At 37.0% G+C, this 23912-nt stretch overlaps 1 protein-coding gene and 1 long non-coding RNA gene across 9 annotated transcripts in view; one reads left to right on the plus strand and one right to left on the minus strand.

Annotated features, from left to right (window-relative positions):
- The window catches only part of LOC141505998 (uncharacterized), a 285180-nt gene that overhangs the window by 108519 nt on the left and 152749 nt on the right, over positions 1–23912 (plus strand). The gene's annotated exons all lie outside the window — the stretch shown is intronic.
- JAKMIP2 (janus kinase and microtubule interacting protein 2) overlaps positions 1–23912 on the minus strand; it is a 207270-nt gene that overhangs the window by 41919 nt on the left and 141439 nt on the right. Inside the window, 10 exon segments of the mRNA XM_074212375.1 lie at positions 2964–3026; positions 3732–3815; positions 6606–6734; positions 9500–9619; positions 10492–10548; positions 14151–14291; positions 15559–15705; positions 21923–22021; positions 23222–23386; positions 23388–23432. Coding sequence (XP_074068476.1) covers positions 2964–3026; positions 3732–3815; positions 6606–6734; positions 9500–9619; positions 10492–10548; positions 14151–14291; positions 15559–15705; positions 21923–22021; positions 23222–23386; positions 23388–23432 — 1050 coding nt within the window.

Raw genomic sequence — 23912 nt, forward strand, 5'->3', positions numbered from 1 at the left:
CTACTAGAACACTCTCTGTGTTCTATCTCTAGTCTCTGACTATCTGTCTCTGTATGTGTCTATCTTTCTCTCTCTCTTTCTGTCTTTCTGCCTCATACTTTCTCCATCTCTCTGTCTTTCTCTTCCAAGAGCAATCAATAATTACAATTAAAATCAACAACCCAAATATTACACTGGTATCCTCATACTGTCAAGAGAAAGAAAGCTAGATCCCTAATATATTGGGTAGATTCTTTTCCATGGAAAACTTATGGGAGGACCTGGACAAAAGGCACATAGGATGGGTAGGCATGAATGGGTTGCAATTTGTATTGTTGAAGGGAATATTCTTATAGACAAGATAAATAAATAAATTACTAGAGTATTAGAATTAATTTATATTTACAAAATATAACTGCTTATTGTTGAAAGAAAATGGCTCAGGGAAACCAATCATAGATTAAAAATCTGCTCTGGCTAATATGCCTCCAATAGATCATCTACAATTTGATAATTGAAAATTGATTCTAATTATTTCCTGGCCTTAGGCCCAGCTTTTTTATTAGCCTGATTTGGTTTCTTGAGCATGCTTGGCTGATAATATTTTGGATGAGATATGTATCAATTCTACCTCTGCAATATCTCTACATTTGTCATACTCAATTTCCACTGCAATCACTCTAATACAAATATTCATTGCCATTCTCTTCAGAATCTGCAGTTGTCTCCTAACATAACAGATCATCCTTCATCCACTCTTCTCTACCAACCCCTCCTGTCCTGCATACTCCACAATCATCCCTTTTGTTTTTGTCAGATTGATCTTCCACAAGCATTGATCTGTCCATGTCATCCTCTTTGAAATCTTCATTGGTTCCCTAATACCTATTAAGTAAACTTCAAATTCCATTGCCAGTCATTTAAGGTCCCCTACAACCTAACTTCTACCTGTTATCAATAGTTCAATTAAATTAGACTTTCTTTTTGTCCCCTGAACTCAATCTGTAATTTTCAGTAAGTGTTTCTGTTTATGTTATTTCCTATGCCTGGAATACCCCTTCAACAACTGAATTTTTATGAATCTGTAAATTTACCATCTTCGTGTTGCCTTCCCCAATACTGCTTAGTAACCAGGTTTCTCTTTTGAACATCACAAGGCTTTCTGTTTTGCACTTGCTATGTTTTATTTTATGTTAACTGTGTATTTCCTTGTCTTAGAATGTAAGCTCAAATAAGGGAGGAGTTTTAGCATCTAGCACAATGTTCTTCAGTTAGTAAATACTGAAAACTTTTTATGGAATTGGGTAAATCCTCTCTCCTCCCCAGATGGTAATGACGTTTTCCTCTTCAGATTTTATGCAGCTTTTTTGATTGTACCTATACAATGTCCTTATCATGTTCATAGGGTCATAGGAGTCACATAAGTTTTATTTCATATTAATATACACACATGGCATAGTACATAGAGAACCGACCTTTGGAGTCAGTATGATCTAGGGTCTCTGACATATGTGGGTTGTGTTACATTGGGTAAGTCACTTAACCTCTTTCTCCTTGAGACAACTTTCTAAGAATATAAATTGTAAAACAAGTGAAGGGCCGTATGGATAGGAGCTTCTTCAGCAAGAGTCTCTTAAAATGATGAAATCACAGGTCCAGTTAAAAAGATATACTTCTCTATTCCATTCCATTAGACTCTAAGTTCCAAGAGAGCAGGGACAATGTTCTATCTTTACTTCATTTCTCCGCAAGCTCCTCAAGCTGATAACCTTGGAAAATAAATTTCTTGAATTGAATTGAGACTTCATAGGATTATAACTTTTTAATCTTAATCTAGATTAATCTAGCCCACTATTGTATAGATGAGGAATCTGGGAACTAAAGTGGGGCAGTAATTTGGTCGTAAGAGTCAAGCCTAATAACTATACTCCAGTTTTTCTTTCTACTCTCCCATATTGATTCCTAGCACAATGTCCCCTTTGTGGGATTATAAACAGAGAAAGACTTGGCCAATAGTGTCTGATAATCAGAACCTAGTTTTCTTATTGCTATGGGTATTGGTCTTGCAAACAGTTATCTTTTTTTTGCATAAACTCACACTCATAATGGTCATTACTATTAGCATCTTTGAATACAAACAGTTGTAGCATAATCAGACTTGCATTTACAGGATTTGGCTTCACAGAGAACTCTTTCTTCCTTCCTTTCTTTTTTCTATTTTTTTTTGCAAGGCATTGGGGTTAAGTGACTTGCCCAACAGCACAGAACTAGGTAATTATTAAGTGCATGAAGTTGGATTTGAACTCAGGTCCCCTTAAGTCTAGGTCTGTGCTCTATGCACTGTGCCAACTAGCTGCCCCTCCTTTTTTCTTTCTTTCTTCTTTCTTCCTCCCTCCCTTGATCTTTCTTCTTCACCCCTGATCTTCCTACCCCCTCCCTCCCTCTCTCCCTTCATTCTTCCTTTCTTTCTCTCTCTCTCCCTCTCTTTCTTTCTTTCTTTCTTTCTTTCTTTCTTTCTTTCTTTCTTTCTTTCTTTCTTTCTTTCTTTCTTTCTTCCTTCCTTCCTTCCTTCCTTCCTCTCTCTCTCTCTCTCTCTCTCTCTCTCTCTCTCTCTCTCTCTCTCTCTCTCTCCCTTCATTTCTCTCTGTTTCCCTATCTCAATCACTCTCCATGTCTCTTTGTCTCTCTCTGTCTCCACACACACACACATATACATACACAATCAAAGACACAAGGTTTGGGTATCGCATCTCTTCTAAAATCATCTGCACCATGCCCAGCAGAGAGCCATGCACACAACAGCACTGAACTAATGGTGATGATGGTGAAGGGGATGAGGATGGGTAGGTAGCTAGTAGACTAGCACTGGTCCAGCCTCCCACTTCCCCAAGGCCCCCTGTGCCACTCCTGAGAATCCCCTCTGCTGCTCCTGGATCCCTCAACTCTTCCTTGTCTGCCCCATCTAGAAGGTGCACCCCACATACCTTTTCTAAAAGCTCTTGGTTTCTCTTAATGAAAAGTTGTTTATCTTCTACCCAGTGTGAATCCTGTTTGACAAAGAATAGTGTGCAGTCAGCATTTCAAAGAGCAGCCCTGAAGATCAGTGAAGCCAAACCCCTTTGTGAGACAACCCCTTTGCCAGCTGTCTTTTCTCATCTGGACTCCTTGCCTGTCAAAGCTAAAGAATGGCTGACATCCCCTACCCCCATCCAGCCACATAATAAAAGAATTGGGGCTCAGCTTGCTAGGAAAATCTAAGACCCTTCTCATAGTCCCCACCTGTGCTTTTTGTATACATTAGGCTATAGAATCCAGGACCAGCCTTTGGGGGACTCAGAGGTGATCACAGAGGAAAGAGGTGAAAAGGGTTCATTCCACCAGGACAAATGTACAGGCTAAGGACATGGGAATGGAAAACATTGCAATGCAAAGCTATAGATGCAGCAGGTTCATAAAGAGCCCAGGGGATGGTCCTAGACCTAGCTTCTTAGCAGGTCGCTGCCGGTGTGTCTGTCAGGATTCCTCCTTGACCATCATCTCTCTTGGATGGCCTCATCCACTGTGGGGCCCAAATTGTTGACTGTTCAGGGGAGGTGAGTAGTCCACTATAGCATAAGAAAGGGCATTGGGTTCAGCCAAGCAGCCTTTGACTGAGTGTGGAGAATCATGCATAAATCATGACAAGAAGAAAATTAGATGGAATAATTTGAGACTGAAGGGGGGGAAAAAAGTTCAACAGGCTCATCACCTACCTGTCCCTTCTGAGCCAAAGTTGCCTCCAGGTCTTCAATTTTGGCTTTATACCTGAGCACTTCTGCTTGTAGTTGTTCCTGGGCCTAGTGGAACCAAAAATCAGAACTTAATATACAAATTGAATGGCCAATCACATGCCTCTAATACTCCCTTAGATTTAAAACTCAGCAGATCAAACTAGGCACAGCAGCAACTAAATTTACTGATTAAAAAAAATAAAATCATAATCATCTTTACCACTTTCACCATGTCATATTCTCAAGAATTTTCAACAATTCCAGGCTACCCACAGAATGAAGCTTGAAGTCCTTGGCTGGCACTTCAGATCTTTAATGGTATTTTTGATTTTATGCTAATAACTCTTCTGAATTTCAAATGATGTGAACCTACCCAATCCATGTTCTACACAGCATCCAAAATGATTTTCCTAACATGTATGTTTGACCATGATACCTTATTATTCCCCAGGATCAAATATAAAGCCTTCTGTTTGGCATTTGAAACCATTCACAACCTGGGCCCTTCCTACATCTAGCCTTTTAATGTTTTATTTCCCCCGATGCACACTAGAAGTCAGCTTCCAATCTTCTTGTACTCCTCTCACACTGCATTCTAGCTCCAAACCCCATCTCCATCCCTTTTGATATGTGATGTGTGATTCTCCCCATGCCTGGAGTGACCTCAGTTCTGCCTCTGAACTTCCCCAGCTTCTTTTGAGGATCAGCTCAAAACTTACCATTTACAGATAAATTATGCCCCTTGGCACCACAGTACTCTCCCTCTGAGACTGCCTTCCTCTCTCTCTCTCTCTCTCTCTCTCTCTCTCTCTCTCTCTCTCTCTCTCTCCAAATACCTGTAACTATATTTATCATATATATATATATCATATCTCTCAATATCTAAATATCTATATCTATCATCTACTTTCTTTATAGAGATGTAGATATGGCTATATCTATTTCTCTATGTGTCTATACATAAACACATATACATATATGTATATATATATATATACATATATGTATATAAAATTGTGGTCTCCCTGGCTTCCTTTAAGACTTCCACAGGGACCTTCCTTAACTCCTCTTAATTTAATCCCCTTTAAAAACTATTTCCTATTAATCCAATATATAGTTTACTTTGTATGAATTTGCATGCTCTCTCTTTCATTAGAATGCAAGCTCCTTGAGGGTAGGAACTGTCTTTTTGTATCCTTGGTGCTGAAAACAGTGTCTGGTACATAGTAGGTGCTTAATAAATGTCTATTATTTGATTGACAATGGGAACAGTGATCTATCACCACGATTAGAAAAGCAACTAAAAGCATATATTTAATAATTAATACTTAATGTGTATAACCATTTTAGAGTTATATACATAATAGTCAAACAAATATGCATTTTAAAAATAGATATTAAATTCCTAAAGACTACTTTTATAGTGCTATGCACAAAGGAATAGGGGAAAATATAAAATAATATACTTTGAATTTAAAAAAACTATTAAATATGCCAAATACAGCATAGTGGTGGTAGTGGTTAGACTGTAGTTTGTATAAGAAACATCTGGGGACTTTAAAGGACCATGAGCTTAAAATGATTTGACAATGGGCAATGCTTGCCCCCAAAGTTCATGAGGTCAAAGACTTCAATAATAGAGTGTCCACAGTGAGGAACATGCTTGTTCTTATGTCCTCTGGCCTGGTCAGATTACATTTGAGTACTACATTTTAAGGATGCTGCAAAACTAGAATATATCTAAGTAAAGTGAACAAGTTGGAGGGGACTGGAAATTAGGCCACCTAAGGATTACTTGGAGAAACTAAGGGCTCATTCAACTAAAGGAGGGAAGACTTTGCAGAAGATGATTAATATCTATAAACCTATCTATAGAGCTACCACATGGATAAGATATCAGAATTGTTCTGTTTGATCCAGATGACAGAACTTAGTACAAAGTGGAGAAGTTCCAGAGAGGTAGATTTTGAATCATTATAGATAAAAACTTACTAATAATCTGAGCTGATCAAATGTAGGATGGGTTGCCTTCAAAGGTAGTGAACTCTACATTGCTATAGGCTTTCCACTCACCAAAACTTGCTTGTTGTGTGACCCTGGGTCATTTAACCTGTGTGTCTCAGTTTCCTCAAATTTAAATTGAGAATAATAATAGCACCTTCCTTACAGGAGTAAGTGTAGGCACTTCGCAAATGCTAGTTTCTGCCCTCACCTTCTCTCCCATTTGCAAAATGAAGGATGACCACCTCTTGGGAATGTTGTTTAAGTGTTAAAGGATGGAATGGAAATTCTACCCCTAAAGTTGCTTCCAACTCTGAGCTTCTCTGAATGCTTAGAAAATACACTTAGAAGATTGATAAAACCACTATATATGTTCTCTAGTCAAATACAAGTACCAAACATACGGGTATTAATAGTTTAGAAAATACATGTGATTTTTTACAACATTGTTTAAACCATTATGGTTACAAAAAGCCTGACTATGGGTTCCTCTATTATTTGTAAAGTAATTGAAGGTTATCCAAGGATAGGAATTGATGAAACTTTTACCTTTGATCGACTAAAGGCTTTTTTAGTGGTTATCCCCTAACTGGAAACAACATAAGGTATGTTCAAATATTCAACTTTGTATAATTATGAGAATATATATTTTCCATTAAAGCCAGGAGAAAAAATGATTCTTGAAAGGAATAGAGGTTTTTTGACTTTCCCTCTTTCTGTCACACACTCAGTCTCTCACACACACACACACAGTATATTAGGAAAGCTTCTTGCTCCTATGAGTTCCTCTTATAATGATTCTAGGCTAATTCTGAACTGAACCAGCACAAAGTCCTTTCTCCAAGCAACACTAACCTTGGCTTCTCTTTCAGCATCTATGATGCCTCCAGTCTGCTCCTGCAGAAGGGCATATGCTCTCTGGAGAGCCTGGTATTCTTTTGTTAATTGGCGAAACCGGAGCTCAGATTCTTCTGCTGCTAAACTCTTGAGATGAACAAAGAAACCAAGGGATTAATCACAGATGCAGAGCACCCATTCAGTCAATTATGGACATAGAGAACTGTTAAGTGGGCACTCCAGAAATTAAAAAAGTTTAGCTCCACATAACACCTTGTATGCACGAACAAGGTCTTAACTATATAACTATAACTATATTTTATATAATGTTACCATTAGAGTCTTACCATTTAGAGTCATGGAAACACCTTTTTCCTTTAAGAAACATTTGTTAATTTTTTGTTATAACTAAATAAAAATAATTATATATCTAATGATAAAATAATATAGAACTATGCATAATTTTTGTCATAGCTCTGTATAGATATATAATATTTTATGTTGATTATAATTCTATTACATCATAAACTTTACTAATTCTAAAAGGCAGGTTTTCTCATGAATAAATTAAGAGACAATATAGTAGTGGATGGAATGCTGACCTTGAAACCAGGAAGACCTGAGTTCAAGTCCCATGTCTGACACATACTGGTTGTAGGACCCTGAACAAGTCCCTTAACCTCTTAGTCCTCTAAATAATTTTTAAGGCTATGAATATGCAATCTGCAATAAAACTAGGTGGTATAGTGGATAGAACTCTAGGCTGGGAGTTAGAAAGAACTTGAGTTCAAATCCAGCTCCAGACACTTGCTAGCTGTGTGGTGCTGGGCAAATCACTCAACCCTATTTTCCTCATCTGTAAAATGAGTTGGAGAAAGAAATGGCAAGTCACTCCTGTGTCTTCCAAATGGGTTCATGGAGAGCTGAGCTGGTCATGACAACATACATCCAGTCCTTATCCTTTACATTAAAATTGCGGATTTCTCATCTTCATTTTTTTAAGATTATCATTAACATGGTGGATAAGACCACAAATTTCAGCACTTCACTTATTCTTTCTGACATATCTCCAATGTCTAGCATGGTGTTCAGTACATAGTAGATGCTTCTTGATAAGATTAAAGGAAATGGTGTTAAAAGTTATGCTCACCCACTTTGTTAATTAATCAGTGGAAGAAGTTGATAGAATATATTTAAGAGAATTGGAGGAATTAATTATGTCAGGAAATGAATCTATGAGAGGACTGAAATATTTTCTACAATTTGTAACCATAAAGATTTTTCTAGAGGACCAAGAGGTTAAGTGACTTTTTGAGGGTCATAGGACCAATCTTTGTCAGAGGTAGGACTTGAACCTGAGGACTTCAAAAATAGTTTGTCCTTAATTTACATTCAATTCAATTCAGTTCAATTCAATTTAATCCCCCCCCCCCCAAATCCAACTTCTTAAGATTGGAAATGAGATGCTTAACATTTTTCTTGGTCACAGCAACTTCTGAATGGGCATGCTAAGTGCACTGGTGGAGGGAGTGCACTGATTGCAATGGAGTATTCGTAGACTTTTAGAACTGACAATAGGCACAACACATCTTTTCAGCTGTCACATTTTACTATTTGTGCTGATGAATAGAATACTTTACAGATATTCTAAGACAATATATTTTAAACCTTCTTGATTTGCTTTGATTAAAAAAATTATTATCTAAAGGTCATCCATTTGATGCTGATGACATACTTCAAAGTTAGCTAGAGTGGCTCTTAGACAACAAACAGCAAACTGATTGGGAGGTCTGTACTCAAAGCCTTTGCTGATTGTTAGTACCTGCTAGGACTTACAACCTGATTTTCAGAAACCTATTATCACCTCCACACCACAATGGGCATCAGAGGAAGGTTTCAGCAGAGGATAGTTCATAATGTTTAGCATAACAAAAAGATACCATTCTGTGAAGATTTCCTTCTGCCCAACTCCTTCCTGCTTCTCACTACCATTCCCCCTGGGAAGGACAATATCCATTCTCATAGAGTTCCCCACTAACCTGACCTTTACCTGTCCTCTTTCAGAGCTGGAAATCAGACTCACATCTTTAGATGAATCTAAAGTGTGGGGGAGGTAATCATTTTTTTAAAAATGAAGTCAAGGAGGGAAAGCTTTGTCTCAGGACTTTCTATGGAGTTAGTAAGAGGTTAGAAAGTCTACAGTGGCCTAAACGTTTGCCTCACATGTAGGTTATTGAGTTCCGATTGCATAGAAACTATAACAGTGTAACTATTTCATTGATGCATAAGGGAATATGAATTTCCCATAGTCACAGTTGTCCAACTTGACCAAGTGTAAAATCTAAATATGGAATTTGGCTATAGCCTGTTACAGAACATTGTTTATGCTTAATGATTCTTATGTAATCTTCAAATTTGGCTTGTAGACAGCTTTGTTCATGCCCCTATAAATGTCCAGGTTAGGGGGACAGATCTTTGGGGAAAGTGGGAAAATGAAAAAAAATAAATTAGAGACTAGAAATGAACTGATAAGCAAATCTGGGAATGGATATGCAGATTGCGTTATGTGTGGACTTGAGCCTTAGCAACCTATACAATAAAATGGTATAAATCTCTATGACTCCAAGATAGCATCACTTTGGTCTCTGAAATGAAAGAACCTGCAGACAGGAAAAGAGAAAAACCTCCAGGGCTCCTTCCCTACCATTGCTGGATCTAGCAGGACAGGATTTGTTTGAGGCCAAGAGCTCTGGACTCAATTGGTTATGAGGCTGGAATTGAACTTGTTTGAGAGCTCCTCCTCTTGATTTGATTTACCAATAGATGAGAAGTAGAATTTTTTGGGAGGGAGCCTTGAAAAGGAAATCAATGTTGACAATCTCTTTAAAATGACAGAGCAGAAGAAGGCTTACCTCATCTAAGTCATCATCTGGAGTGGCTGGTGTTCTGTCTGTCCTAAAGGAGGCCATGGATGATGTCTCTGAATCCATGGAGTCATCATCATATCCAATAAATGGGTCCAAAATAGGCCTCTAAAGGAGGAAACAAAACAGCAAATTTACCAGTATGATTTGGGGAAAGTCAGCTTGAATGCAGAAATATTTTCAATATTTTTATTTTCTCAAATACTGAAACCTGATATAAATAGCAAGTATGAAAAAGTCATTGTCAATGTCCAGATTTCTTGGAATGTAGATATGAAATTGAAATACAGTTTATCTCCCTTATATGTACCAAAGAGAACTACTAACTTATAAAAACACCAGTGGGTTCACAGTGGGCAATTCAATAAGATTCAAAGATTAAATGTTTTGTGTTTTATTGGCGCCAGTTTCAAGACTCTGAGATACCAAGATGATCATTGGAAAGGGAAGGAACTCTGGACCTGAGGAATCTCTGAATTTTGGAGACTTTAAAGCAGCCAAGTAATATATGCTATTAAGTAGTTATAAGCTACTAACAGACCCAAGAAATTATCTATTTCTTCCATAGAAACTTTTAGCAAAAAACAATCATAATCATGAGATTTAGAGCTGGGAAACATTTCAAAGATATTCCAGTTTGTTCCCCTGGCTTTTACAAATGAGGAAGCTAAGGCACAGGTAAAGGAAGTGATTTATGCAAGGTTGATGAATGACTGATACCTCAGGCTCAGACTTCTTTCAAAATTGAGAAGACAGAATGAACAAGAATGAAAACAAATGCATTAATGAAAACACAATTTTTTTCTTCATTTCTGAGAAATGTGAAGAGGAGAACCTACCTCTTCTCTCCTTCCCTAAGGCAGTGGTAGAGTAGCTCAACCACATCTGGCTTATCATACCGTTGCAGGACAATCCCCTAACAAGCCCAGTTCCATAGCAGCATGTGCCAAATACATAATAATCCTAGTTTTCATTTTTACCTTAATTGGCTTGGAACTTCTTTTATGTTTTCTGCGACGGATAAGCTTTTCCCGGTCCTGGAAAATAAGATTAAGGAGTTTGTCAGACCCTCTTGGTACAGGTTGTCATATTGTTGTATTATGAAGAAAGCATTATTGTTTTCCTAGCAAATTAAAAGCATTTCTTTACAATAGCCCCCAGTAGTCTTTGCAGGCATTTTATAACACTGCCCAACCTTGAATTTTCAGTTATATTTTAAGCAACAGAAAAACTATTCTGGCAGCAGGGATATGTTTCTTGCTTTAAATAGTTGTTCTGCAACTTAAATCCATTCCAGTGCTTTATTTGTGAAATGATTGGGTTGAACTTAAATGACCTCTAAGGTGTCTGCTATTATTATTGAATCCTTTCAGTCATGTCTGACTCTTTATGACTGCATTTGGGGTTTTCTTGACAAAAATGCTGGAGTGATTTGCCATTTACTTCTATAGCTCATTTTACAGATGAGGAAACTGAGGAAAACAAGGTTAAGTGACTTGCATAGGGTCACATAGATAGTGTCTGAGATCACATTTGAACTCAGGTTTGGTTTTTTTTTTGCAAGGCAATTGGGTTACGTGACTTTCCCAAGGTTACACAGCTAAGTAAGTATTAAATGTCTGAGCTTGGATTTGAACTCAGGTCCTCTTGATTCCAGGGCTGGTGCTCTATCCACCTGGCTAACTCAGGTTCTACTAACTTTAGACCTGATAAGTCTAAATGAAGATCCACTTTAGGTCACTTGAAGCTGTGACCATTAATATAGTGTTCTAAGGTCTAACTTTGACATTCTATACATTCTAAGGGTTCTCCCAGAGCTAACATTCCATGGTTTAGTTTCCTTTTTCTAAAATCCATTCCAGCTCTGATTTGTGTCTTAAGGCCTATGCTATCTCACATATGATCTAAGACCCCTTCTAGTTCTGACATTCTGTGAATTTGTTATGATAATAGTTATAGGAAGCAGCTGAAGGCTCCCTTAAGAACTCTCATTACTCAAATTATTTTATTCTTTTTTTTATTCTTCCCTCCATTCTAATTTTTACTATATCCCCTTACTCTATGCCATCCCAACAATCTCATTCTTTACATCTTTTGAGGATTTGAGGGCCAAAAAGTGTGGGCAGCTTAGAACAGACCACTTTACCTTATTTGTATTTTGCATATGGCAAGGTATTGCTGTATGAAGAGAACCTCAAGGGTATTTCACTGAAGGATGAGCAATGAAAGACTGATTTATGTTCTGCAACAACATTTTTGCTGTTGTATGCATTCATATACCTTGGCTTTAACTCTCCCTTCCCTATCTCCTGAATCCATTCTGGGTACAGGCTAGCCTACAACAATACAGAGTATGGAAAAGAGTCTAAATATCCCCTAAGTTATTTGGAACCTCCTAAAGTATCCTTGGAATGTTTAGGGAATTTGCAGCGAAGACCAAAGTCAACTTGACTTTGCAAAAGCTGAAAAGATTTCTGAGTAGATAGACCAAGTAGATATATCAAGATATCTAGAGATATCTTGGATCCTTCTCTTCCTGAAATTGAGATTAAAGATGGCCTCATGGTTATAGAAAAGTTGTTGAACCTCATGGAACATCAGTTTCAAAAACTGCAATTTGCACAAATTCTTACTAGAATTTAATATGACTCAGGAATCTTCAGGTCCTCTTAGGCTACCTACTCTGTGTCCAAACAACCTTGGGATATATCTCTGGGTATTCCAAGCATTCCAGGAGGTAGAATAGAATCTTAAAAGATTTGGTTTATCATTTAACAGCTTGTTTTATACCCCAAACCACTCTACCATCAAGGATATGAGGTGGTGAAAATAATTTTGACTGGTATGGTCCCACTCTTCCTAGGATGCATGTTGGACCCACTCCCTCCTCCATTCTCTTCCTTGATGGAGCAGTTAAAATTAATTTCCCTACTTTTTTGCCTCTAATTCTTTTTTCCTTTAATATTTAGAAAATGACCTCATTTCATTGGTTCCAACTATACTATTATCCTATTGATTAGGTGGACTCTCATAAGTGGATTCTTTGTCTTAAGCTCTTATACAAATTTGGGCCCTGAGGATCTTTGTGTCTTCTACTGGACTGCAGATTCCATTGTATAATACACATCTGAAATGACCACCCCTATTGTCTTACCTGTACAGGCAATGGAAGCTGAATATCAAGACTGTCCCCCACTGATTTCTGTTCTCTTCCTCCCCTTTTAAATAGTAGTAAAGTTTTGTTAACTGCCTTTTCTATGTGATGCTACTTGTTCATCTGAATTCTTTTATACTACAAAGGAGTTTGCCTGATTTTTAAAGTAAATCCCACTATTGCAATTGATCAATTCTTTTCCATTCAAAAACATTTATCAAATCTAATACATTCTACTTGGTACTGAAGATATAAAGGCAGAATGGAAACAGCTTCAGGCCTCAGGGTATAACAGTATCCTAATGGATGGTATAATGGGAAATCTGATGAAATTGGGACCTATGAGATCTTCATTCTGCTATCAGGTCTGTATTAATTTTATGGCTCCCAGTGAGGACAATGAATGGTCTTCATTAATGATACCCCCAACCAAAGCTGCCCCTAAGAGGCTTCTAATACAAAGTCCTCTTGAACACAAAGACCAATGATCACACACTGAGTTAATGGCTATATCATGCTCTCTGAACTTTAGTTTTTTTTCATTTTAACCTGGAGATGATCATAACTGCCTAACCTAATCCCCGCTTTGAAAATATAATACATGGAACAAGTTAATTTATCTTTGAAATTGAGTTCTTTGAATATGCTCTAGGTTGTACTAAGGTCTTATGAAATTACTCTAAGAATATTAACAGTCAAGGAAGCATATAACAGCTTCTCTGATTTTATGTTCTAATGTCTATACATTGATGCCACTAGACTAGATCAATCTCCATGGTTCTTTTAAACTTTTATGCCCTCCTTGGTCACACAACAATAACAACTTTCACTTGCATAGTGCTTTAAACTTTTCCTCACAATTATCCTGTTGAGTTAGGAAGTACAAATCTTTTTGATACCCAATTGACAAGGAAGGACTGAGGCAGAGAAAGCTTCAGTGACTTGCCTATAACCATTCAACTAGGAAATATCAGAACCAAAATCTGAACCTTGGCCTCTAGACTCCCAAAGCTAGTGATCTGAGTATTTATTATAGGAGTTACTTTAAAGCAAGTATTTAATAAATACTTTTTGTATTTGGAGGGCACTCCATGACAAACTTCTGACTAATGGTAGGAGCACATTGTCCATTGTATGTAATCTTGATGCTTACTGAGCCAGTGTGTGACTAATGGTCTTTGTGCCAGTATGCTAGATCAATCTTGGGCACAACTTTGTTTCTATTTAAATAAAAATTGATTAAGATCCAATGCTGTCCTAGGAACTGGAGATACAAAGTTAAAAATGAAATAGTTCCTGCCCTCAGAGAGTTTACTTTCTACTGGAAGAAAACAATTTGGACAGAGATCAGTGAGAACAAAATATTTACCAAGCATTCTGAGGCAGAGGAACAAGGCCTCTTTTAAGAGTTGGTTCTTGAGTTGGTCTTACCATCAATGTTGATCTTTGTAGGCTACCTACAAGCAAGCTGTGATTATAACTTACCCTAGTTAATTCATCAATGATGTTTTGCTGTTCAATGACTTGAAGTTTTAAAAATTCTGTCTCCTGCTCTTCATTAGCTTGGTCAAGATCATTCAAAGATTTTAACTTCTTCAAGGGAGGATGTGATGTCATTTTATCCCTCTAAGTTGAAAATTACAACACAAATAAGATTGAGAAAGAGGCATTTAAAATTGCCTTTTGTTTTAATATGTAGGTTATTTCTTCTTAGACATTTTCCCCTAGCTACCCACCAAACTTTCCATTTTAACAATGAAAAGCATTAAAGAAAAACCAAATAAGAAGTTGATGTGGTCTTAAACCATGTAACATTTCATTTCCATAGTCTCCTACCTCTGTCCTGAAAGGAGGTAGGAGTATCTCATCCTTCGTGAAACAGGAGATGTTTGAAAAGCACAGAAAATTCATGGAGAAGGTGACTTCCCTTAGATTTAGAGAGATCAGTGCTAACAGATCTTCCTAACTATATTTCATCAAACTAGTACACTTATAGTTATTTATATAGTTATAATTTTTATTGGCCTTTGAAAGATATGTATTTGTCTTGAGATATGTGGCAAACTTACACAGAATTGCATGTGATAGTATTAGGTATATTCCATCTTGATATGGGACCCAGGAGGCTATTATGCCTGTCAACTGTATGGTAGCATAATTCCTAGAAAGAAATCCCCCATGCATAGCTGGCTAAGGGGTTGGGTTAAGGACTTGCTGGGGAAGCTCTGCTGGCTTTGAGATTTGGTCACAACTCACATGGAAATGCTCTGTTTCCTGGAAACATTCTTATACTTCTAAAAATTCAGAAAGACCATTTTATCAAAGTGAATAATCTCTGGTACTGGCTTAAATTACAGCTATGTTCTGTTTAATGTAAACAATGAATCCCCTGAAATGGTTTCATCATTCAAATTCATACCACGTATTTCCACTGAACTAGAGTCGAGTACCATATTTTACATAATTAAGAATTTAAAAGTATAAATTCAAATACAAGCAACCACTTCAAGGGATTCGATATTTGCAGTAATCTATTTGGGATTTAGCTGTAGAATAAACCAGAGTTAAAGAAAATGAGCTCATTTTTCTGCTTTGGCTAATGAACCAACTTCATGAAATAACCTTACTACTATTTACCATAACTATGACTATTATGGCAGTGGATGATGTTCACTTTGCATCTTATAAATAGCTTTCCCTTTCCATCCAACAGGTGCACTTATTATTCCCATCTTCCAGATATAGAAACTGAGGCTCAGCAAAAAGGAAGTATTGCAAGCTCAGTAAACATCAGAGTAGAACTGGAGCTTGGTCTCTTGAAACTTAGTCTTGCCTCTATTGTATTATACTGTCCTAAGAAAAAGTGCTGTTCTGCTCTTCTGGTGATACAAACCATTTCAGAATTCTCCTTGGTAACAGCTTTTAGCTTTTCCTCCATTCGCTGAAGGGACAGCATGAGCTCGTCATTTCTCTTGGTGAGGCACTTGTTCCTTTCCAGGAGAGGCTTACACTGTTTTTCAGTTTCTCGTACACGTTTTAGCTGTGAAAAAAATAAACAACGAGGTTTCTCTCAATTCCACTTCTCACTAAAAAATAAAAACAAAACCAACAAAAAACTAGACAAACAATCCTGACTTTAGATTCATTATGTTTAAAACATAATATGTTGGTTTTTATCTCCAAATCTTTGCTAATGTTATTTCTCCTACCTGATATGCCTTTTTTCTCTTCTTTCCTCCATTTATATCCTGTGAATTCTTCAGACAATAGATCAAGTCTCATTGTCTGAACAAAATTCATTCTGGCTCTTGTCCAACTTTCATTCATTCATATGTGTATTACACACACACACACACACACACACACACACACACACACACACACACACACACACACACAGTCTCTTTCTCTATCCCTCTCTGCCTCTCCCTGCCCCCGTCTCTCCCTCTTTTTCTCTCTGTCTCTCTCTGTGTCTATCTCTCTACTTCTGCCTCTATCTGCCCCTATCTCTTCTAACTCTGCCTTGGTCAGTCTCTCTGACTCTCTCTTATCTTCTCCTTCTGTCTGACTTTGTCTCTATCTCAGGGTCTACTTTTTTATTTCTCTCTGTCTCTCTCTGTCTTTCTGCTTTTCTCTCTCTCCTATCTCTGTTTTTGTCTTTGTTTTAGTAACTATCTCTCTTTGTCTTTCTGTCTTTGTCTTCCTTTGTCACTGTCTCTGGCTCTCTTTTTCTCACACATACTCACACAAACACATGCACATTCATAGCTGAAAGGAACCTCAGTGGTAATTTGGTTTAATTTATACCCAAGCATATATTCTATGATAATCTTGAAAGAACTCATTCATTTTTCTTCTTTAATATCTCCACTAATAGAGAGCCTCCATCATTTGCAGTCAGTATTAGATAGCTCCAATAGTTAGGAAGATTTTTCTTCTATGAAGCATAAATCTAAATATGTTCAGTTTAAAGTCAGGATATACAAAGACAAAAATGAAACTGCTCCTGACTTACATTTTCTTGTTGAGGGCACCAGTATCTTCTCGAATACCTATAACTTAGTGTCACCCTTGGTTCCTCACTCTTTCCTACACTCACATCCATCCATTCCTGAGTCTTGTCATCTCTACCTTAATAACATCTTTAATATATTTTCCCTTTCTCCATTTGTAGTCACTCCTCTGGTGTAGGTCCTTCTCACCTCACATCTGAAATTTTATAATAGCCTTCTGATTTTTCTTCTTGTCTCAAATTTCTCCTCTCCCTAACAAACTTTCTACTCAGCTACCAAAGTGATTTTACTAAGTTTGGCTTGGTCATATTACTCTTCTACTTAATAAACTCTGGTGGTTCCCTATTGACCCCAGGATCAAATCTAAAAATCCTCTGGCTTTTAAAATCCACAGCTGGTCCATATTACTATTGTTTCAGAAATCTCCTTTCATCCTCCATCTTCTCCACATGTGGAATGATCCACTGGCCTTCTTGCTCTTCTTTACACATGATATAACAATCCTTGATTCCACATCTTTTCAATGGCTATTCTCCATGCTCGAATGCTCTGCCTCCTCACCTCCACCTTCAGGTTTCCCTGGCTTCCTTCAAAACTAATTTAAATCCCCTCATCTGAAGGTGTCCTTCCTTGCTCCCTCAGTTTCCCCTTTCTATTTCCAGTCTTCCCCTTGAGATTTTCATTTATACTGTATATATCTTATGTGTACAATTTTTAGCATGGTGGTCTCCACCATTAAGATTGCGAGTACTTTGAGAGTCAGGATCAATTTTTTTTTTTTAGTTTTTGCAAGGCAATGGGGTTAAGTGGCTTGCCCAATGCCACACAGATGGGTAATTATTAAGTGTCTAAGGTCAGATTTGAACTCAGGTACTCCTGACTTCAGTACCGGTGCTCTATCCACTGCACCACCTAGCCACCCCTAGGATCAAATTTAAAAAACATTTTGGGGGGTATTTATTTGTATATAAAATTCAAGTTATATATATATATATATATATATATATATACATGTATGCATGTATAACATTTAATAAATGTTTATTGATTGTCTACATTACACACATAAGTGCTTCACTTGTCACTATTATACACACAGAAGCTACATCTTTAAGAGTCAAACCTAATGTTTCAGAAAAGATAGTTTATGCTGATAATTTCAAGTAAGCTAAAAAAGATCTTGTTATGAGGTACTTCTCCCTATGGATTATGGCAGAATATGTATGTTTTATTGTTTTATCTTGGATTTATAAGGATCTATTAAAGAACATGTGGAAGAGATGAAGAAGAACATGGGGATACATTTTTTTGGTCAAGGCTCTTAATTGCTATATTTTAAAGATCTTTTATAAAGAAAATTCTAAAAAAGAATTTGAGAAGAGTTGTGAAGTACAGTGTGTATTGGAAGCATCTCCTGTGATACCTGAAGAGAGGACAAAAAGGGTAGTCTTTTTGTGATAGTCTCAATTTTACTCTTATTTTGAGCAGAAGTGTGAAGATAATTTTTAGAAGATTTAGTCAGTATATGGAGTGAATAAAATGGTGAAATTATGTTTTTAGAAGTGAAGAGGAGCCACCTGCTATTATAATGAGGACCTGAATGACTATAAACTTTCTCACAGCTAAAATATTACAGTTATTTATATCTATTTTAAATGATTTTATCTGCTACTAAATGAGTATTATTTGGAAAAAAAATTTCTCCAGTTTATTCAATAAAAATAAATGAACTGTGGTAGTTTTAACTAATTGATTAATTAGTGAATGTTACAATTTTATTAATTAAAAGAAACTATTCAATCATACCCATAGATTTCTTTTGAGCCCAGGATTATAAAAATAAAATATAATGAGTCAACTGGTAGGTTTGGGGGTGACATACAAGGAAATGTGGTTGACCTTAATTAATCTTGCTATATAAGTATATCCAAAATACATATAAAATAAATACAAGGTAAAAAAATGGTGGGGAGACACATTAGCTCATGAGAAAATCAGGAAAGACTTAGAATAGAATCTAGAGCTTAAACTTATACTAAATTTTGAAGTAAACTAGGGATAATGGGAGATAGAACTGAGGAAGAAATAAATTCAAGGCATGAGAGATAGCTTATGCAAAGGTTACACAAGAGAAGGAATGTTGTTTGGGTAGGGTAATTTGGTTGGATTCTAGGGAATGTGAATGGGAGTATAACAGGACGGGAAAAGAAGTAAGGAAACAGGTTGTCAGTGCCCAAAAGACAAGTTGATACTTTATCCTAGAGACAATAGGAGCCTCAGAAGTTTACTGAGAAATGGAATGTTATAATCAGAGCTTTGATTTACGAAAATCTCTTTGTTAGCCATATGGAAGATGAATCAGAGGAGGGAGAAGCTTGAGGCAGGGAGTATCATTGCAATAGTCCAGACAAAGAGTGATTAGAGTCTGGTCTAGAATTGTGGTTGTGTGAGGAGAAAGAAAGGCATAGACACTAGAGATGTTAAGGAGAAGGTCGAATGTTTAAGACTTGGATTGGATAAGGGGAGGAGGTGGTGGTGAGAGTGTCCAGGGATTTGTCCTTGGTTCTGGATGTTTAACATTTTTATCCATGTAGGTGAATATGGTATGTTTATTAAATATATAAAGGAAGGAGGGAGATCAAACCCCAGTGAATAAAAGGATCAAGAGTCAAGAATATTTCAATGAGATGATTTCTATGAGATGACATTTAAAAGATATTAATGTAAAATCTTACATTTGGATTATAAAAACAACAAAAGCAAGTCAATTTTACAAGTATAAATAGACTCCACATGCATAGAGAGTAGTAGTTCATAAGAAAAGATGCTTTTGTGGATGTCAAGTTCAGTAAGAATAAATTCTGAGGGGTGGCCAGGTGGTGCAGTGAATAGAGCTCTGGCCCTGGAGTCGGGAGTACCTGAGTTCAAATCTGACCTCAGACACTTAATAATTGCCTAGTTGTGTGGCCTTAGGCAAGTCACTTCACTCCATTGCCTCGCAAAAAAAACCAAACAAACAAACAAAAAAGAATACATTCTGAAATAGCAGTTGATTTGGCTGATACTATTCTTGACTAAATTGACAGACAGTATTCAGAAGGCAAAAGGTGGGTAGAACTCCCACTGTACTCTGCCTTAGTATGTACACATTGGAAAACCCTTTTCAGTTCTTTACGTCACACATTAGGAAGAAAAAGTTGAAACATATCCAGAGAAGGTGGCAGCAAAAGTGAATGACCTGAAGACCATGCCCTTTAATAATCTAAGGAATTGGTAATGTTATCATAGAGAAAATTTAGGGTCATATGAGAGCTATAACATATATATTTAAAGGACTTTCAGGTAGAAGAGAGATTAGCTTTGTTGTTCTTGGTGTCAGAGTCTGGGCAGGACTAGGAAAAATGGCTTTAAGAGGTATATTTAGGCTCGATATAAGGGGAAGGGGAGAATATTGTTCATAATTAAAATTGTCCAAAGATGTATGGATCATTTTAGAGGGGAAGGAATCTTCCTTACCATGGGGTTTGAGGCAAAGGCAGGATGGGAAGACCCCTTCCATTGATGTGATTCTCTGAGCTTAGTTTCTCCCAATTTACACTTCCTCCCAAATGACAAACATAATTTGATTTGTATGAGGAAATTTGACTGAGTTCACAGGGCACTGACATTTAGAGGCATACTTCAGAGATATATGCCTTGATCAACATGGATAATCCTCTGGTCATCTATAATAACAAGTATTCCATATTTTTGTACATCAGAAGACGATTTATAGCTAGCAGGATTTTAGAGTCATTGAAAATACTCTTTACTTTAGAAATGAGTAAACTGAGGCTAAGAGGTGGTGAGCTCTCCAGTATCACTCAGCTTAAAAGTTTTGGAGGTAATGGGTCTTCCTAATGTGGGTCTTCCTAATTTGAAATTTAATTATCTGTCCTTTGTGTCATCTAACTGCCTCAGATTGGTTTAATAGGTTACCAGGACTGAACAGTCTTTACTTGGTGGCCAGACTTCTAACTTTTCTCTGTTTCTCTCTCTCTCTGCCTCTTCCTTCCTTCCTTCCTTCCTTCCTTCCTTCCTTCCTTCCTTCCTTCCTTCCTTCCTTCCTTCCTTCCTTCCTTCCTTCCTTCCTTCCTTCCTTCCTTCCTTCCTTCCTTTCTTTCTCTTTCTTTTAATGGTCAATCAAGCTTAAGTGGCTTGCCCAGGGTAAAACAGCTATTGTCTGAGTTCAGATTTGAATTCAGGTCCTCCTGACTCCAGGACCAGTGCTCTATCTACTCAGCCATCTATTTGCAACGACTTTCTAAACCTATCTACACTGGTTCTTAGAACACAGGCACATAAAGTGTCAAGTTGGAGACCTTTCTAGCTTGATAGCAATAATAACAATAACAATAATAATAATAATAGTTTTCATTTATTTAAAATAAATATAAAAAGTTTAAAATTTACAAAAACTTTTCTCTTATTACCTCATATGATTGTCATAACAATCCTGTGAGTTAGATGCTATTATCATCGCCATTTTACCAATTAAGAAATGAAGGCTGAGAGAGGTTAGTGAATTTATCAAGTAATTATTTGAGGCAGGATTGATATCAGGTCTTCCTGACTCCAGGTCCATTTTGTTGTCTGTCACCTATCTTTCTGGTAGGACCTCCCAGATCTTGTCTTCTATGGGTACAACCTTTGAGAATCTAGGGTCCTATTCCTAACATGATATGGCAGACTATGAAGACTTAAGGAAAATGGAAGGAAAATAACAACTATATTAAATTATAATATAATATTATTAGATCATAAACTATATTAAATTAGCATATTAAATAGAACAGATAAGCATTTTTCTAGCTCTCATTATGTTATAGACTGTGCTAACAACTTAATAAATATCTTCTCATTTTCATTTCGGTCACATATGACTATGACCTCATTTGTTTGCTTTTTGACAAATATACTAGAGAGTTTTATTTCCTTCTCCAGTTCATCTTATAGATAAAGAAACTGAGGAAAACAGGATTAAGTGACTTGCTCAGGATCACACAGTTAGGAAATATCTGAGACTGGATTTGAATTCAGCTCTTACTGACCCCAGGTTTAATGTTCAATTAGCCTAGATTCCATGCCTATCTATTTTGGACACTGACTTTTTACAATGAGATGATTACGGTTTATTCTTTCTCTATTCAAACTAACCTAAAGTATCTGAGACCCCAAGGGAAGCAAGACTGGCTTAATACATACCAACTCATTTCTTTCATCTCCAAGCAATGTATTTCTATCCTCTAGCTTTCTTATGGTGGCATTCAATTCAGCTATTCTCTTCTGGTTTCTTCGTAAGTCCTGTAACCAAAACAAATCCCAAACTTTTCATAAGTCCGCAGGAAAATAAAATCTTTTCTAATTTCTCTTCCTAGACTGGAAGGGTCTAACTGGACATTTTCTTAGTCAGTGAGGAAAAAGGAAAGACCTTTTCTTTATCTCTCCCTACCATTCTCCCATCCAATCAAGGTCAGACTTGAGCATCTGGGAGAAAAAATTCCCTACTATGTCTCTTAGGAAAGGAGGAGATATTAAGACAATTTAAATATGAGGATTCCTCCCATTAGTGTAGATTATAACCTCTCTCCCACTTATTACACAGACTTTAGGAATGGTTGTGACTCCCAAATTTCTTACTCTGTGTCTAATTTGCTGATAAAATTCCTTCAGGTTACCTGTCAGACATGCAGACTCTTAGGAACTTTTTCATCTTGATTAAAATCTGCCTGAATTTGTCTCCATTGCCATAATCTTGAGAATCCAAGGTCACTTCCACACTATCATGAGACCTTAGAGTAGACCTCAAGTTGAGATATTAAAATAACAAATTTTTTTAAAATCCCATTTGAGTTATTCAGTGTATTGCAGGTATTAAATAACTTGTAAGTTGAGTTGGCAGGTCTCCTATAAAATATAAACCAAATATACGTATTCAATTCCATCACTGCAGGCTTAAAAGTAATGTCTCTACCAATGATAGACATTGAGGGAATTTTGTGGGTAGTTAAATTAGACTAGAAGCTTTTAGGCAACCATTCCAAAGGCTTCAATCCACTAATGGCTCTTTTTAGAATAAAGAATGGATGATAAATGTTGACTCCTGTAGATTTTGAGTCTTTTGACCAACTTCCATTCTGACAGCTCCCACAGGGGAAAATTACCAATATTGGCTGAAGGAAAAGTCTTTTTCCTCTAACTTCTGATTGTGACCACAGGTTAGAAGTCAGTCAGGTGTGCTATGGCTAAAACCACAGCCATAGGAGATAGGAAGAGATATTTGTAAGTCTCCAGGGGCACACTAATGGGATGCTAAACCAGACTGTTGCTTATAGTTTAGAAATCCCCATTATCTGGATGCTCATGGTTTGGTAGGAGGAAGTATGATTGATTTTCTCTGAGGTGAACTAATGGGGGTGGGGTGGGGAAAAGCCTAACAGGAAAACTATAAAATCAGATAAATAAAATATGGTACAGAGTTCATGTTCCCAGGATCCGACTTACAGGGCTGCTGCAGTGGTCAGAACCATCTCCGGCTCTTCCTGGAATTTCTCGTTTGGGGCTGCTCATGTTGCACTCAGCCTCCTTCACCAGGAAGAGCTGCTCATCCAAAGCCTCCTTTTGAAGTTGTAGCTTCTGGACATAGCCTGTCTGAGTCTCCAACTCTTTTTTCCAGGGAAAAGATGATCCTGTCCTTGGCCTTAATTTCATCCATCTGAATGAAAGGAGAAACAAATCAAGGTCATAAAGTCACAAAATGACAGACTTGGAAGGATCCTTGGGGATCTTCTACTGTTACCCTCTTATTTTATAGAAGGTAAATTTAGGCACTGAGATTTGCCCAAGGTCATAGCAGATGGTAAATAGTAGAATCACAGAAAATAAGAGGCAGACTAAGGACTTGGTGTGAAAGTCCTGTGTTTCCAAATCTAGCTTTCTTCCATCACGTTATGCTTAGCTCCCTTGCTATGAAAACTACAGCAACAATGAGAATTTAACTTGTTTTCCTTGATTAACAGTCCTTTTGCTATTGAATTATGTGGAGAATTTAATGAATAACTATCATCATTCATATGAAAGGATGAGCTCTCTTTAGATATTATTAAACTTAAATGCTAAATTTTACAGAGAAATAAACCGACCTAAAGAGAATATACCCACTACTTGCAAAATCAGTTAGGAGTTGGCTCAAGTT

This window comes from Macrotis lagotis, chromosome 1 (genome assembly GCF_037893015.1).
Source record: "Macrotis lagotis isolate mMagLag1 chromosome 1, bilby.v1.9.chrom.fasta, whole genome shotgun sequence".
In the NCBI taxonomy this organism is placed as follows: domain Eukaryota; kingdom Metazoa; phylum Chordata; class Mammalia; order Peramelemorphia; family Peramelidae; genus Macrotis; species Macrotis lagotis.